Source organism: Nannospalax galili, unplaced genomic scaffold, assembly GCF_000622305.1.
Source record: "Nannospalax galili isolate Female #2095 unplaced genomic scaffold, S.galili_v1.0 scaffold185, whole genome shotgun sequence".
Taxonomy (NCBI): Eukaryota; Metazoa; Chordata; class Mammalia; order Rodentia; family Spalacidae; genus Nannospalax; species Nannospalax galili.
This window is the reverse complement of record NW_008355474.1, coordinates 886,365-902,531: the sequence shown is the minus strand read 5'-3', so window position 1 is coordinate 902,531 and position 16,167 is coordinate 886,365. Positions and strand designations below refer to the sequence as shown.

Below are 16,167 nucleotides of genomic sequence, written 5' to 3'. Positions count from 1 at the left end.
CAAGTATCCTTTAAGAGCAGTACATGCTCTTAACTGCTTAGCTATCTTTCCAGCCCAAAAATTATTATAAAAGATTTTTATTAGCCAGGTGTGGTGGCGCATACCCTTAGTCCCAGCACTTGGGAGGCAGAGGCAGGTGGATCTCTGTGAGTTCAAGGCCAGCCTGGTCTACATAGCAAGTTTCAGGCCAGCTGGAACTACAGGGAGACCCTGTCTCAAAAAGACAAAAAGATTCATTTATATTTTATGTGTATGTTCTGCCTGCCTGTATGTAAGTGCACCTGTGTCATGCAGTGCCTGCAGAGGGCAGAAGAAAGCATCAGATCCCCTGGAACTGGTGTTATAGGCAGCTGTTAGCCACCATGTGGGTCCTAGGAACTGAATTCAAGTCAAGTGAAAGTAGCCAGTGTAACTGCTGAGCCATCTCTCCAGCCCCAAGAATTAAATATAAAGAACTGAGGAAATATTAGGAAGCATTCTAGTTCATTGTCATTTGTTATACCAACAGGAATAATTTTATTGGTGAGACTTAAAAACAGCTTTGTGGTACAACTGATAAAAACTGCTATAAAGTATATACTTTGATAATTTGGATATAATGCACACCTGTGAAGTAATCACCCTGTTTCCTCCCGCTCCTTTAGAGATCTTCCCTCCTATCATCCCTTCAGTTACAGTCACTGATCTGATTGATACTGAGTTAGCTTACATTTTTCCAGTTTCCAGAAGTAGAATCATAATATACTTTTTTTAAAAAAAAAAAAAACTTTTATGTATATGACTGTTTTGCCTATGTGTATGTAGGTGTACCATGTAGATGCAATTTCTGTGAGGCCAGAAGGGTGATGGATCCCTGGAACTGGAGTTAAGGACAGTTGTTAGCCATCATGTGGGTGATGGGATTCCAACCTGGGTCCTCTGCAAGAGCAGCCAGTCTCTTAACCAATGAACCATCTCTCCAGCTCCATATTCCATTTTCTGTTTTGTTTTTGTTTTTTTGAGACAGGGTCTCCTTGTAGGCTCAACTGACCTGGAACTATGTAGACCTGATCTCATAGAGATCTGGCCTTTCTCTGCCTCCCGAGTGCTGCACTTAAAGGCATGCACCACCATACCTAGCTATAATATACTTTGTGTAAAAGAAGGGGGCCAGAGAGATGGCTCAGCGGTTAAGAACACTGGTTGTTCTTGCAGAAGACCTGGGTTTGAATCCCAGCACCCACATGGCAGCTAATGACTGTAACTCCAGTTCCAGAGTTCCAGGAGATCCGACAGCCTCTTCTGTTCTCCGCGGGCATTGCACAACACGGGTGCACTTACTTACATGCAGGCATAACACTCAACACACATAATTTTTTTTTAAAAAGCTGTGTGTGTGTGTAAGTACTCATGAAGGCCTGAAAGAGAGTGGCCCTCAGATCCCCTCCCTATCCTCTGAGAAAAAAAAATACCCTCCGCCTGACTCTGGAAATCCCCTTCATTGTCTGAACCTTTTCCTGGTATCTGTTTATGATTTCTATGGAAAAGGTCTGGGGCAGAAGAGGTAGAACATTCTGCCCTAGGTGAGCTAGCCAATGACAGTATACTTGATACATCTGTATATGGTCTCTATGGGAATAATCTGGGGCAGAAGAGAAAGAATGTTCTGCCCCAAGTAAGACAGCGAATGGCTGTATAGGTAAAGTCTCTGGAAATCAGCCCTAGATCGTTTCAATCCTTCCTTGTTTATTCTGTGTATAGTTTCTATGGACATCCCCTGCCTTGTGGTTTTTCTGCTTAAAAGCCCTGCATTTTTACTGTTCAGGGTCACAGTACAGCTCCCGAGACTGTCTGTATCCCAAACCAGTTGGCTCCAATAAAACGCTCCTTTTTACTGAGACTCAGTGTCTGAGTGGTCAATTTAGGGAATTTTTCAGACCCCAAACAGGCCAAAAGAGGGCATTGTATCCCTTGGAGTTGTAGTTACAAGTACTTGTGAACTGCCTGGTGTGGGTACTGGGATCTGAACTCTGTTCCTCATGAAAGAGCAATATGTGCTTTTAACTGCTGACACAGCCCCGATAATATACTTCTTTTTGGTTTGTCTTTTCCAGTATTCATTATTTGAGATTCATCCATATTATTGCTTGTATCATAGTTCATTCCTTTTATCACTAGGCAGTATTCTGGTATGGATATACTCTTTTATTCACATGTATAGTCACTTTGGCTTTTTCCATATTGTAGCTATTAATGATTCAGGACTAGGATACAGCTCAGTGATAGAATACTAGTCTAGCACACTGAAGTGCCTGGGTTTGATCCCTGGCAATTCTCTAAAAATAAACTAAACATGTATATGCGTGCATGTGGAGGTCAGAGGACAACTTTAGAGTTCTCTCCTTCCACTATGTAGATCCTGGGGATCAAATATATGTATATTACATATACATGCATGTCAGCTCTTCTTTCTCACCACCGCATACACATAAGTGTTCCAGGGCCCACAGGTAACAGCCTTTACTTGGAGTTCATTTTCCACAAAGTATTCCACACGGCACGGTCGATCCAAGCTGGTGCTGTCCTTATGGCCAAGCTGTCCGTATTTACCTAAAGGGAAAGGAGTCCCCTTTCTCTGCTAGGCCTTATTGCTCTTCCCCTCTAGGAAGGAAGCCAGCCCAGAGACCAGAATGTGGGGCTCGTCTCCTGTGAATCCAGAAGACCAAATCCAGAACTTCCAGGCCAGGCAAGCCTTGGAGTCACCAAGAAGACAGTGACAACTTGCTACTCTGGGCAACAGGCTCCTCCAGGCTTCCATGATACCCAGGCCAAGTTCAGAGCTCAACTCTCCATTTTACCTTTTTTCTACCATGACCAGGACAACACTACAAAGATGAGAAGTGAGCACTCCTTCACAAAGGGAGTTCCCATGTCATCTCATTTCTCTGCTGCCTGGCATGAAGGGTCACATGGCTTTTCAGTTCCACGCCTCGCAGTGATCAGGCTGAGGGCTCTGCCTCCTCTAGTTAGTGTGACTGTCACCTGCCCTGTATTCCCAGGTCCTTTTCCTCCCCTTGGTTTAAGGATTACAAAAACAAACCCTTTACTTACCCCAGCCCCAGGTATAGAGCTCTCCTGTTCCTGTAACCAAAGAGACAGTAAGTAGCTGCCACTACTGTTCTTTGGTGAGACACTTTCTATCCTGGCCTGGCATAACCCATAATAGTATGCTGTAAATCTTCTGAGATGTGCTTGGCACAAAACAACACATGCTCTTATTATTATAACTGTCTGCCATATTTGTGGTGATAAAGGAGCCAGCTGAAAAAAGCAGCTTCCTGAATGTCAACTGATTGACCTGCACTACATGGAGTCAAATGTTGGACTGGGCAGGCTTTGTACCTAAATGAAGGATGGCGAAAATTAGCCACCCTCTAGCAAACTTTCTGGGCCTGACTGGCTGGGGTGCTACATTAAAGCTACATGAGTAGCTTTCTCTTTTTCTGTTTTGTTCTGGTTTTGGGTTGCTTGATTATTGTAGTTTGAGACAGAGTCTCACTATGTAGCCCTGGCTGACTGACCTCAAATTCTCAGTCCTGCCTCAGCCCAAGTCTTAGGATTTGTAGGCATGTGCCACTGTGCCTAGCATGAGAGCCCTTTCCAATGAGTGAGGCAACTACTCATAAAGATGCTATGAGATAGTTATTTTTGCTTGGGCTATAGCTCCCCAGCACCAAAAAAAAAAAAAAAAGAGACAGAGTTAAGTAGTTACATGGGTTTATAGTCTGAACCACTGCAGAGGCTATGGTAGAATAGTTTTGAGCCCTGGTGTTTGAGGCAGGCCTATGTAATGAAGTGAGACTCTCTCAAGCACCAAAACAAAACAAAAGAGACCCTTTCTCAAATTGAATATAAAGACAGAGTAAGGAAAGTAGTTTGTGCCAGGTATGGTGGTGCACACCTTTAGTTCCAGCACTGGGGTGGCAGAGGCAGGTGGATCTTTGTGAGTTTGAGGCCAGCCTAGTCTACATAGCAAGTTCCAGTCCAGCTGGAGCTGCAGGGAGACACTGTCTCAAAAAGAAAATTTAAAAAAAAAGTTTTTAAGTTGCCCACAAATTTTTTTGCAGCTCCTAGGTAAAGAGTGGGATGAAATGCTGTTCCAGCATCAGCCAGATCTACTCACGTGTCACCACAGCCGTGTGTCGGGATCCACAGCTGGCCTTGACTGCATCTGAGCCCAGGGGTAGATCCAGTAAAGCTGGGAAGGGTTGGACAGCTATGAAGGGGGCTTGGGCTCCATTCTCAGCCCCAGCTGTTCCCTTTACTTTGGAGCAATCATCTTCTAGTCCTGTGGCTTTAGAATGATAATGACATTTAACACTTGCTGAGCATGAAGGTAAATCTCATCCACACGTTATCTTCTTCCTACAACTCTATGAAACATACCATTCTCTAGCTCCAAAGCTGGTACTCTAAACCCCCACTCTAGGATGTACTGGAGTTAGACCTGCAGGCTGTGCAGTGACAAGACTGGCATCAGTCTTGCCAACACTGCCCATTGTAAATCCTGTGGCATGTCCTAGAGTTACAAGGATGTCTCATTCTCTTTAGCACTGCAACTTAGTGGCCAGCAGAGCTAAGAGTCAGGAATGGCAGCAATATCCTGGAGAGATTGTCCTCACCTTCCTCTGTGACTGTTTTCTTGTCCTCTACCAGGCTCCTTGTGGGCAGGGCCAACTGCCCTGATTCATTCCAGCCCCAGATATAAATATCCCCAGTTTCTGAAAGAGCAAGAAGATCCATGAGGCTGTGAACTCCTTCCAACCACCCTAACTCCTAAATATCCACCACCCCCACCACCAGCTCCTGGGGATAGCTAACAGCTGTCCTGCTCAAGTACTCCAGGCAAAGGTGCCCTCCTTCCAAGTCACAGCAGTTTCCCTGACCATATATACCTAGTCACCATTTTTTCCTTCTTGAAAGTCATATCTCAGACTGTCCTCATCTGTCCATCCTCTTCCTGAATACTGGGATTACAGGCATGCTCACCATGCCCAGCTTTTTCTTTCTCCTCTTCCTTCCTTTCAGAGATGGACCCCACTATGTTGTCCAGTCTGGTGTCCAACTCCAGGCTTAAGAAGTCCTCTTTCTCAGCCTCCCCTGCAGCTGGGACTATAGGTACATGCCATGGTACCCAGTTTAGTTCCTTTCTTTTAACTCTCTTCCTAGACCACCTGCATTTTCACTATGCTGCAAAATTGTCACCCCCCTCCCCAAATATAGTATGCCCAGAACTTCTCCAGTGTTACCCTTCCAAATCCACAAAGGTGGCCTGTGTCCCTTTTCAGCCCCACCTGGCACTGGTCCTGCTGAAGGCCTTTGGCCCCTCACCTGCATTCCTTCCCATAGCACTGCTGCTCTAACACTATGTAGGGTTGGAACAACAGTACATGGGCATTGGAACCTCTGCTCCAAGCATAAGGCCAGACTCTACTACATAGTGAATTTGAGACCAGGCTGAGCTTATATGATCCCTTGTCTGAAAATAAAATTTGCAAATAGTAGTAGATAATTTTATAAAATAAAATGTTCAGTCTTCCAGGTGGGCTGTGACAAGGGAGACCCTGTCAGAAAACATTCAACAAAAAACAAACAAAAGCTGGGTGTGGTTGCATATCCCTTTAATCCCAGCACTTGGGAGGCAGTGACAGGTAGATCTCTGAGTTTGAGACCAGCTTGGTCTACATAGCCAGTTCCAGGCCAGCTGGGGCTACAGGGAGACACTGTCTCAAAAAGACATAAAAAAGAAAGAAAAAAAAGTTCAGTCTTTACTAGTGTTTTGTGTACTTTAAAATTTTTTGTCGCCGGGCGTGGCAGCACACACCTTTGGTCCCAGCACTTGGGAGGTAAAGGCAGGCGGATCTTTGTGAGTTCAAGACCAGCCTGGTCTACATAGTGAGTTCAGATCAGCTGGGACTACAGAGAGACCCTGTCTCAAAAAGACAAAAAAAATTTTTTTTTTATATGTATGCCTGCATGTAAGTGTACCCATATCATGCAATGCCCTTGGAGGACAGAAGAGGGCACAGGATCCCCTGGAACTGGAGTCCAATAGTTGTTAGCTGCCATGTGGGTGCTGGGATTTGAAGCCAGGTCTTCTTCAAGAACAGCCAGTGTTCTTAATTGCTGAGCCATTTCTCCAGCTCTTGTGTACTTTTCAAATGTAATCACGATATCCCTATTTGTAGTTATACGATAATATCAACACTTTATTCACAAATCAAGTAAGGTGCAGGTTACCAGGCCCAGGGTCACAGAGCCAGTATAATATTCAAAACTAGTAAGCCTCATCTGATGCCTCTATGCTTCAACCTCTGCTCCAAGCATAAGGCCTCAAACTCCTAAGCCTTAAGAGTGAAACTTCCCATTAGGCTGTTTCCAGCCCTCTGTTCTCTGCCTTCCTGCCCAGGGATTCATGCCTGGCTCACCCAGGCCCATTCTTGAGAATACAGGGAGATGGAAAGCCCCAGTCAGACCTGTGGATTCTAAGAGCCTGAGATGGAAAGCTTCCAAGCCAGACCTGTGGATTCTAAGAGCCTGAGAGATAGCTGCACCTAGATATCCCACCATCATCATGGATTCAATACGTGCAAAGTGAACCTCCTCACTTTGCCCTAGGTCACCTGCTGTGAACCAACTCACACCACCTTTGTCCTTTCTGCCACCATCATGGCCACCTAGGCAACTCCATCCTTCTCTGTTCTCTCTGGCTGGGCTGTCCCTCACCTCCTTCAGAAGTATTTTAGAAAGCAAGCCCTGGAAGCTGGCAGATGGATGGCAGAGAGCCCAGTAACAGAGAAGGCAGCAAACTAGCAGTCCAGGAGTAAAGGTGGTGGAGGGGGCAAGCAGCTGAATCTGGAAGATACTGAGGAATCAGAGGAGACTGGGCTGGGCTGAATTTGGAAGGAGGCCTTTGCTAGGCCAAATATAAAAACGTAAAGATCAAGAGGAAGGAGTAGCCAAGATCACCAGCTTGTTTGGAGACATCTAGGTCACTCACCACTCACACACACAGAGTGCCAGCCACCAGCAGCCACCTCAGCTATGGGCAGGCCATGCAATGCCTCCAACAGCCTTGGCTCCAGCTCTGCCTCCAGCGTCCCATGGCCCAGCTGTCCGTGCCTGTGCAAGGGAGTCTCTAATTAGCTACCAGGAACGTTCAGGGCCCACCCCCCTCCTAATTACACTCAGATGATCCTCACCTGCCCCCGCCCCAGGAGAACACCTGGCCAGCTGCGCACAGCAGCAACACGTGCTCCGCACCCAACTCCAGCCGGCAAGCCCGCAGCTCTGGGGCCAGAGGCTGGCAGAAAGGTGGCTGCGGGTTCACGTAGGCGCGGGCGCCGGGCAGCAGCGGCAGGGTCCCTACGGGGGCTTCACCGCCGGGTTTGTCTTCCCCCTCGGCCTCAGTCCCTGAAACCTGGTTCTGGGCCCAGAGGGGTTTCCCGCGCAGCGCTGAGCCGGGAGTCCAAGCCTGCAGCTCGGTGCCGGACCCTGGCTTGCCGCGCAGCACCACGAGGAGCCGCTCTGAAGCCCACGCGTCCCTGCAGTCACCCGCCTCGCCGCTCTCGGAGCCCGACAGCTCCACACGGCCTCCACCTGGGCGGAAGAGAGTGTGGTGGGGCACCTAGGACAAGGCATGAAACGGGAGACAGAGGGGTGGCCAAACGAAGGGTGTTCCTGGGCAGGATGGGGCCCACTCAGACTGGGAGAGCTACCCTGGGGCGATCGGATGGTGGGGCGGGTGTGCTGCGGGCGGGGCTGGAAGTGAGACCCGTGGGGGTGCTCACGGGTCACCGTGGCGGTGTAGCTCCAGCTAGCGCTCACACTGCAGATGTCTCCGCTGGCCCGCAGCGGCTCTGGGCTGTGCACCGCGTGGCAACCATTCCCAGAGCCCAACGCCTGCCCGAAGCCGCAGAAACCGAAGCCGAACCAGGACCCGCGCTGCTCCTCCGCCATGCCCGGGACTGAACCCTTGGCCGATCGCCACCTGGCTGGGGTATGGGCCACAGGAATGAAAGTGAGGGCTGCAACCTAAGGAGATTCTCGCAAATAGTCGCTGGCCTTCCAAGTGGCTGCAGCTACCTTATCTGTAAAATGGGGATAGCATACCATTGCGGGACTCTCTGGTATTAGGACTTGGGATGCAGAACTAGAATGTGAGATTATCCCCCACCAGCTACAACTTCCTAGCCTTGGGGAATTTATCCGCACAGTCTTGAGAATCAACGCTGGCTCCATTTTACCGGAGATTCACAGTCACACAGCTAGGGCTGAGATGAGCTAAGTCCCACCGACTGAATGCTATTCCACATAGGCAGCGGAAGCAAGAGCATTACAACAGCTTAACCTGAGTCCAACTGCAATGCCTACAGTTTTACAAAGGGGGATGGGAAGAGTGCTGCTTGTATTTACTTCACAGAATCGTTTGCAATAAATGCAAATAAAGACTTAATTGCAAGCACACGGTATCAGCTTATTAAATCCAGTAGAGTTGATGAAAATAACCATTGACTGTCTTACTGGTTTTCTGAGGCATCCGAACAATTTCCACGGACTTTTCTAAGTCATTTAATCGTCAACCCGAGCCTTTACTGAGCCTTTACTTTGAGATAATGAGGGCGGCCATGGACCCAGAAGAGCTCACGCTTAATTGGCGCGACAGTCCCATGGTTCCGACAGCAACTCTACTCCGTGGTACAGGAGGTTCAGCTGAATCAGAACTTTACATTTTCAAGCCTCTTATGTCGGACCTGTGACCACAGCTCCTAGACTCTTAACCCAAGAAAGACCTTTGACCTTGCCCTAGTACCCGTAACAACGCAAGAAAGCCCTTCCGGTAAGCAGTCAAGGCTGAAACTTCCCTGCACAACCTGCATAGCTCGGGAGAACAAATTTAAAGGGCCGCGAGCCGAGCAAGGAAGCCATTGGCTGCAGCAGCCTTTCTGGAGCCAATCACCTGCACGGAAGGTGACGTCCCCGCTTACCGGAGGCCTCAAGAGGTGCTCACCAGCGCCCACCACCAAAGGTCTATTATGCTGAGCTAGTGCGGTCGGGTCTGTGAAGTGGGATCCTCCGGTGGACGCGGGGATTCGGTTAGAACGTCTTAAAGCAGGCTCAGGAGGATCCGACGGAAAGATCTGGAGAAGACCAACCCGTAAAACTCAGGCCCCCACTTTCCCTTCCAGACCGGAGGGCCGCGGCTCACTACTGGACATGCACAGGATGGGCGTGCAGACAGGAAGGGGTGTTTTTCTCTACCTTCCAGTGACTGGCTCAGGCTCTGTCATTTACATGTATTGAGCCAATGAGCTTCAAGCTTAGGCTGCAGGCTTCAAGCGAGGTAGAGAGGTAGCCCTATTGGGCCAGGCCTGCTCTCCTACCAGGCTCACGCCAAGCATTTGCCTGCATGCCAAGCATTGCCTGAATGAAGATCACCGAAAACTCACGATATAAAGACAAATATATTAGATGGGCCTGCATATTGGAGTCTACCTAAAACTGTTTAAGGTCCCTGGAGTTTGATCTTTTCTAGGTTTCCCTTTCCACCAGGACTAAAGAGAAACTTGGGTACAGTGGTACGTTCCTGTAATTCCCACTACTCCAGAGGCTGAGCAAAAGGATCGTCAGTTTGAGGCCAGCATGGCTACATAGACCCAGTCCTAAAAGTCACTCAATGCTGGCGCCTGGAGACATGGCTCAACAGTTAAGAGCAGTGGCTGCTCTTGCAGAGGATCAAGTTCGGTTTCCATGGTGCTAACAACTCTGTAGCTCCACTTCCAAAGGGTTGGACGTCCACTTCTGACCTCCAAGGGCACTGCACAGACATGATGCACTTAATATGCATGCAGGCAAAACACATAAAATAAAAATAAATTTTTTAAAAAGTGGTCCGAGTGGGGGTCCACTGGCTTCCAACTAGAAGTGTTCCACACCAACTAGAGTGCTCTGTAGCAGCTCCTGCCCCAGGGTCTCCCACCCTCAGCAGCCCTCCCTACACAAAGGCAGCACACGCTTGAGGTCCACACACTTTATTAGGATGATCCTGCTTGCAGGTGTTGGTGCTCACAGCTGCTGAGGCTGCTATGCTCTCCTTGATGTCCAGAATCCACAGGCTTGAATTGGGATGCACCTTCCCCATTCCCAGCTCTCTACAGTACAGAAATAGGACCTTTCAGAGTAAGGCTGGAGGCAGTGCTGGTGCAGCAGGGCTGTGTGACTGAATGTGGTCCCTAACTCAGAATGGAGGACACAAACATGCAGCTGGGGAGGAGAGGTAAGTTTTCAGCACCCCAGCCTCACTGGCTGAAGCTGCTTCTGTTCGCTCAGTGCTGCAGTAAGTGGCATATGCAGGAGTGTTGGGCCCAGTGCCAACCCTCACTCTCCATCCTGGTTGGGTTGGATGAGCCCATATTCCACTGCTTTCCCCAAGCAGGCTGCAGCAGCCCTTGTGACTGGGCTTTCCTCGCCCTTAGCCAACACTGACAGGATCTCCAGCACCTCACTCTCCATCAGAGTGCTGGCAATCTCCTTCGAGGCCTCCACCATGTTAAACACCACCACAGTACCCCGGTGCTGTAGCTCCTGGTTGGAGCTCAGAAGTAGGGCCTGCAGGATCTCCAACCAGTGTGTGGTCTGTAGGAAATGGCAAGTGTGAAGACCCAGTAACAAACTCTACCCTGGTGGAAAACACACACACCCACACCCTAGCATTTCCCCCATAGGATACCCACACCGCAATGCAGGGGAGTTCTAGTTCCCTTGCCCTCCCCCACCATGAAGAGGCACTAACCACTTGTGGGATTCGGCTGCAGAGAGAGGGACGCATGGAGGTGAGCATAGCCAGGCCCCCAGCAGCAGCCCGCTGCAATAGCTCATCATCCTCTCCACTATACAGCACCAGCAGCTTCAGCCGGTCATTGCCCTCGGCTTCAAAGAGATCCTGCACCTGTGACCAGACATGGGCGTGAGAGGGGGAGTTGCTGGTTAGGTTTTTGTCAACCTGACACAAACTAGAGTCACCTAGGAAGAAAGAACTTCAACTGAAGGACTTCCCAGGTCATAGTGTCCGTGGCCTTGTCTGTGAGGCATTTTCTTGTTAGTTGATGTAGAAGGGCCCAGCCCACTGTGGGCAGTGCCATCCCTAGGCAGCCAGACCAAAGCTATAAAATGAAGGTAGCTGAGCAAGCCAATAAGCAGCATTTCTTTGTGGTTCTGCTTCAGTTCCTGCCTCTAGGTTCCTTCCTTGGCTTCCCTTGATGATGGGCTATAAAGCATAAAATGAAACAAACCCTTTCCTCCCCAAGTTGTTTTTGGTTATGGTCATAGGAAGGCAAACTAGGACAGGAGGAAAGGACCATGCCAGCCAGGCACAGGGCCCAGCCAGAGTACAAGTCCCTCTGTATCCTTGCCTATGGGGACTACCTGGACCAACCCTCACCTCTTTGCTCATGGCCAGATTACACATGCATTCTGTGGCTGCCCGGCGAATCATCTCATGCTCTTCAAACATGTAGCCCTCAATCATGGGCACAGCCTTCTCCTTCAGGATCTTCTGTCTGCAGGACAGAGTTGGAAAGGTATGCATGACCAGTCTCTGCATCCACAACCTGCCACCACATCCCCATCCAGCTGAGCCCTGAGCTGAGGAATTCTCCTGGTGAGGACCTTTCTGTACCAGGAATGAATTACAGTGTTTTCTAGCCTTCTCACCTGCCTAGGGAACAGTATAGGATTGTGAGAAGTGCTTGAGATGAAGAAGTAGAACAGGTGACTGTGGTGAGGACTAGGCTAACATCAAACATTTGAGCACTAAATCTGACTAGCTTTGACTTATTTTATATAATAGTTACCTACACTCATCGTAACTCCACAATGCTTGAATTATCTTACTTAATAATCACTTTACTCTATGGTGAAAGTATAGGTGTGGTTACCTTGACTATTTTGCAGAGGGGAAACTGGGCTGTGCAAGGTGTTCAAGGTCACAATTAGTAATAACAGCTAATACATGCTGATTGTGCACACTGCTGGGGCAGGTACCTATGTACCAAGAGTTTATGTTTTTAGACAGACTTTATAGCCTAGACTGGACTAGAACTCACAGTAGTCCTTCTCCCTAGACCTCCCTTAGCATGAGCCACCACCCACAGTGTGCTTGCTAAGGACCTTTTTTTTTTTTTTTAAATATATATATTTATTATTTTTATTTTATTGTATGTGTGTATTGCCTGCATGTAGGCAAGTGCACCTCTGTTGTGCAATGCCTGTGGAGGACAAAAGAGGCTGTCAGATCCCCTGGAACTGGAGTTACAGACAGTTGGTAGCTGCCATGTGGGTGCTGGGATTTGAACCTGGGCCTTCTGCAAGAACAGTCAGTGTTCTTAACCCCTGAGCCATCTCTCCAGCCCCTTTTTATTATTTTTTATTTAATGCATATGAATGTGTTGCCTACATGCACGTGAGTGCACCCGTACGATGCCACGGAGGTCAGAGAGGGCTTCGCATTCCCCTGGAACTGGAGTTAAGGACAGCCTTTAGCCACCATTGGGTGCTGGGTATTGAACCTGGGTCCTCTGCAAAAGCAGTCAGCGCTCTCAACCACCAAGCCATCTCTCCAGTCCCGCTAAGGACCTTTTTTAAAAAATATACTTTAAATTTTTTCGGGGCTAGAGGGATGGCTCAGCAGTTAAGAGCACTGACTGCTCTTGCAGAAGACACAGGTTGGATTCCCAGTACCCACATGGCGGTTATTAACCATCCTTAACTCCAGTTCCAGGGGAATCCAATGCCCTCTTCTGACCTCTGCAGCATTGCATGACACGGGTGCACTCACATACACGCAGGCATTATACTTATACACATAAAAAATAATAATAATAGCCAGGCGTGGTAGCGCACACCTTTAATCCCAGCACTTGGGAGGCAGAGGCAGGTGGATATCTGTGAGCTCAAGGCCAGCCTGGTTTACATAGTGAGTTCCAGGACAGCTGGGGCTACAGGCTGTCTCAAAAAAACAAACAACAAAAAAGAATAAATTAAAAATTTTTTTAAAAACTTTAATTTTTTAAAATTTAATCTTTATTTTATATAGATATATGAGTGTGCATGCAATGCCCATGGAGGCCAGAGCAGGGTGTTGGATTCCCTGGCGTTATGTTAGTTGCCATGTGGGTGCTAGAAACGGAACCCAGGTCCTTTGCAAGACTAGCCAGTGCTCTTATCCACTGAAACATCTCTCTAACCCCTTTACTAAGGACTTTTATATGTATTTTTCTCAATAAACTCTCCATACTACTTCATGAGCTAGATACTATAACTATCAAACTCAGAGGGGAAAATAGGCAGAGCTGCTGAGGGACTAGCTTAGTAAGTGAGCCAGGGAGGGTCAACAGCCTCCAGAGAAGAGGGTGACTGCAGAGTCAGAGCCTAGGTGCCTGCTATCTTGGGCTTCTACAGCTACTGGGTCTAATGAGCCAGATCTGAACCCAAGCAGTCTAACTCCAGAGCCCATAGTGTCCTTACTCTGTGCCTCCCTTGGTGCTACCCTTAGCCTGTCTGTTCATCTGTATGATGCAGAAGAGTCATTGTGAGGCTCAAATAAGCCCGTGACCAGGGACTGTTTGCTAAATTATAGCATGCTGTATGTACTGGGGCTAACCCAGATCCTTATTCCAAGCTCCCATGGGACCTTACCTGAGTCTCTCACTGATCCCTGCCAGGTTTGTTAGGGCCATGAGTGCCTCGAAGTTCTGCAGTCCTGAGCAGTTGAGGTGCAACAGAGAGACAAGGGGCCGGACCACTTCATAGATCTGTGATATACACCCAATCTATCAGAGCCACTCACTACAGTGACCACCAACCCCCCTGATCCACAGCAGAGAGGCCAGCCCCGAGAGAGCATCTCTAAGCTGTATCATACTACAGTACCCATTCCTATTGGTCACAAGGAGGAGCCCAAGTCAGAAGCCATCAGGAAATAATGAAGGAATGAAGAGGGCAAGGAGTCACATACCCGCTCACCAGGAAAGGTCATCTCTGGGTTGGAGGTAATGGTGAGCTTGGCAAGAGCCTGGGCTGCCTTTGTCTGCCCAACATCAGTGCCTTCCAGGGCCAGTGGGAGCAAAGCCTATCAGAATAAGCCCAGGCTTGTCAGGGCCCAGGCTGGGCCTGGGAGTGCAAGGTCCAAGCCATCAGCCCCTGAGACCCTGAGTGCATCCTCCGCCTTCTCTCCCTGGATTGGAGGACACTTCCTGCTCAGCCCTTCCCCTTTCAGAGGTCTCTCATTAAAACTACCCAAACACTTCCTCAAACACCTATTAAGGGTTAAACACGGATTGTGCAGGGGCCCTGGGGCCACGGAAAAAGAGGCAAGCTTAGGATTTTAATGGACCCAAAGTGCTGAGGGACTCTGAGGAACCTACCTACACTAGCATCACTCACTCAGCAGGAAAAACTTCATGCTGGTCACTAATCACATCTGTCCAAGCCCAGCCTGTCAGCAGTCATGTTTTATAGTTAGATGGCTCAGTATCAGAAAGAGTCAGAAACAAGCTTACCTTGCCCCCTCCCTGAGCAACCACAGTGCCTCGATCCTCCACCTCTTCCACCAAAGCCAGGAAGACCCTGAGGGGAGAAGGCATGATGGGTGGGTGGGGTCCAGGGCTCTGGCCAGAGAGAAGTGGGTGGCACTGTTGCTCTAAGAGGCTGACAACACAGGACTGTTCCCTGTGCAGGCATGTTGCAGGCTGAGGCTTAGGAGTTAGGACAGCAGGCTGGCTCACCTGGACAGCAGCTCCCGACAGGAGTTTGTTAGCACGGGGTTCTCCGTCTTTACCATGCATGTCATGGCTGACACCACACCTGCTGCCAGCAGCTTCTTCACACGAGCTCTCACAAAGCTTGGTTTGTCCTGGGAAAGGAAACAGCTTAAGTGGGGGCCCTGGCTTGACTAGATAAAGAAAGAAAGGCCCATCTCAAAGCAGAAACTGATGAATGTGAAAACAAACAGCTAAGACAGATGCCAGGTGTGGTGGTGCACACCTTTAGTCCCAGCACTTGCGAGGCAGAGGCAGGTGGATCTCTGTGAGTTCAGGGCCAGCCTGGTCTACATAATGAGTTCTAGGCCAGCTGGGGATATAGGGAGGCCCTGTCTCAAAAAGACAAGAAAAAAAAAAAAAAAGAGAGAGAGAGAGAAATAGCTAAAGGATTGCCCTCTGCTGAGGGTGCTCCAGCTCAGTTGTCTCAATAGCAGGGGCCCTGAGTCCCTCCCGGTGTACCCCATACCTTAGGGTGCTGCTCAGGAACGTGCTGCTTGGCATACTTGGCCAGCTCCACCATCTTAGGGTCAGGCTCCTCATAGTCATAGCTGTTGGTGCAGTTGACCAGGGCGGAGGCCACTGCAAAGAGCACTGATCTCTCCTCCGACTGCCAGAAACGGGAGTATTCAGATGGAAGCCCAGGTAAAGCAGCACTGGGCATGTGCTGCTGCGCCAAGCCCCTATCCTACCCTCCACTGGCCCACTAGAGAACCAGGGTGAGACTAGGAACTTGCCCAGGCCCCATACTCAGGCAGCTGACAATGCTGACTCTCCAGAGCAGCAGTCCTTCCAGACACTGCAGGTAGTTCTACTTCCCTGAGGTCACAAGAACCATGGGTAAGACTTACCGAAGTCTAATAAGCTCTAACTCTAGACTACACCTCTAGGCAGGAACCCGCAGAGCTACCTTGCTGAGCTGGAACAGAGCTTTCAGAGCAGCCTCATCCTCCACAAACTCTTCCTTCACATCAGCATCGAAGGTGAGGTAAGCCAGGCCCTCCACTGCCCAGCGCCGAGTACTTGCGTCAATCTGGTCATTGCACAGCCACCTGGAGACATGCATGATAGTGAATGACCATCAGAAGTCAGGTATGGTGGCACAGGCCTCCAATCCTAGCATTCAGGAGGCTGAGGCAGGAGGACCACAAGTTCCACACCAGCTTGGGCTATATTAGTGAGACCCTATCTCAAAAAAACAAAATACAGCCAGGCGTGGTGGCATACGCCTTTAATCCCAGCACTGGGGAGGCAGAGGCAGGTGGATCTCTGTGAGTTCAAGGCCAGCCTGGTCTACATAGTGAGTTCCAGG

General features: G+C 49.2%; 2 protein-coding genes across 10 annotated transcripts in view; both read right to left on the bottom strand.

The window, feature by feature from the left end:
* Window positions 1–2,171: 2,171 nt before the first annotated feature.
* On the bottom strand, window positions 2,172–9,288 carry Rccd1 (RCC1 domain containing 1). Of its 6 annotated transcripts, none has more exons than XM_029555971.1 (8): window positions 8,999–9,287; window positions 7,758–8,033; window positions 7,242–7,638; window positions 7,040–7,161; window positions 4,662–4,760; window positions 4,163–4,333; window positions 3,091–3,120; window positions 2,172–2,589 (listed from the first exon to the last, which is right to left on the bottom strand). In XM_029555971.1, exons 2-8 carry the CDS (start codon window positions 7,996–7,998, stop codon window positions 2,438–2,440), a joined length of 1,212 nt encoding a protein of 403 aa, XP_029411831.1. In that variant the 5' UTR covers window positions 7,999–8,033; window positions 8,999–9,287; the 3' UTR covers window positions 2,172–2,437. The 6 variants fall into 6 exon arrangements, with proteins under 6 accessions (XP_029411831.1, XP_029411830.1, XP_029411834.1 ...); XM_029555970.1 differs by having other exon boundaries at window positions 9,027–9,287; XM_029555974.1 differs by having other exon boundaries at window positions 7,242–7,666; window positions 7,867–8,033; window positions 9,027–9,287.
* A 766-nt stretch (window positions 9,289–10,054) lies between these two features.
* Unc45a (unc-45 myosin chaperone A) overlaps window positions 10,055–16,167 on the bottom strand; it is an 18,451-nt gene continuing 12,338 nt past the window's right edge. For all 4 annotated transcript variants that reach the window (XM_029555944.1, XM_029555945.1, XM_017803103.1 and 1 more), the window contains 9 exons: window positions 15,766–15,907; window positions 15,325–15,465; window positions 14,823–14,950; window positions 14,598–14,664; window positions 14,054–14,167; window positions 13,735–13,850; window positions 11,480–11,597; window positions 10,832–10,987; window positions 10,055–10,674 (listed from right to left, as the gene is read on the bottom strand). In XM_029555944.1, the coding sequence (XP_029411804.1) occupies window positions 10,417–10,674; window positions 10,832–10,987; window positions 11,480–11,597; window positions 13,735–13,850; window positions 14,054–14,167; window positions 14,598–14,664; window positions 14,823–14,950; window positions 15,325–15,465; window positions 15,766–15,907 (1,240 nt within the window). In that variant the 3' untranslated portion in view covers window positions 10,055–10,416. The remainder of the gene's footprint in view (window positions 10,675–10,831; window positions 10,988–11,479; window positions 11,598–13,734; window positions 13,851–14,053; window positions 14,168–14,597; window positions 14,665–14,822; window positions 14,951–15,324; window positions 15,466–15,765; window positions 15,908–16,167) is intronic.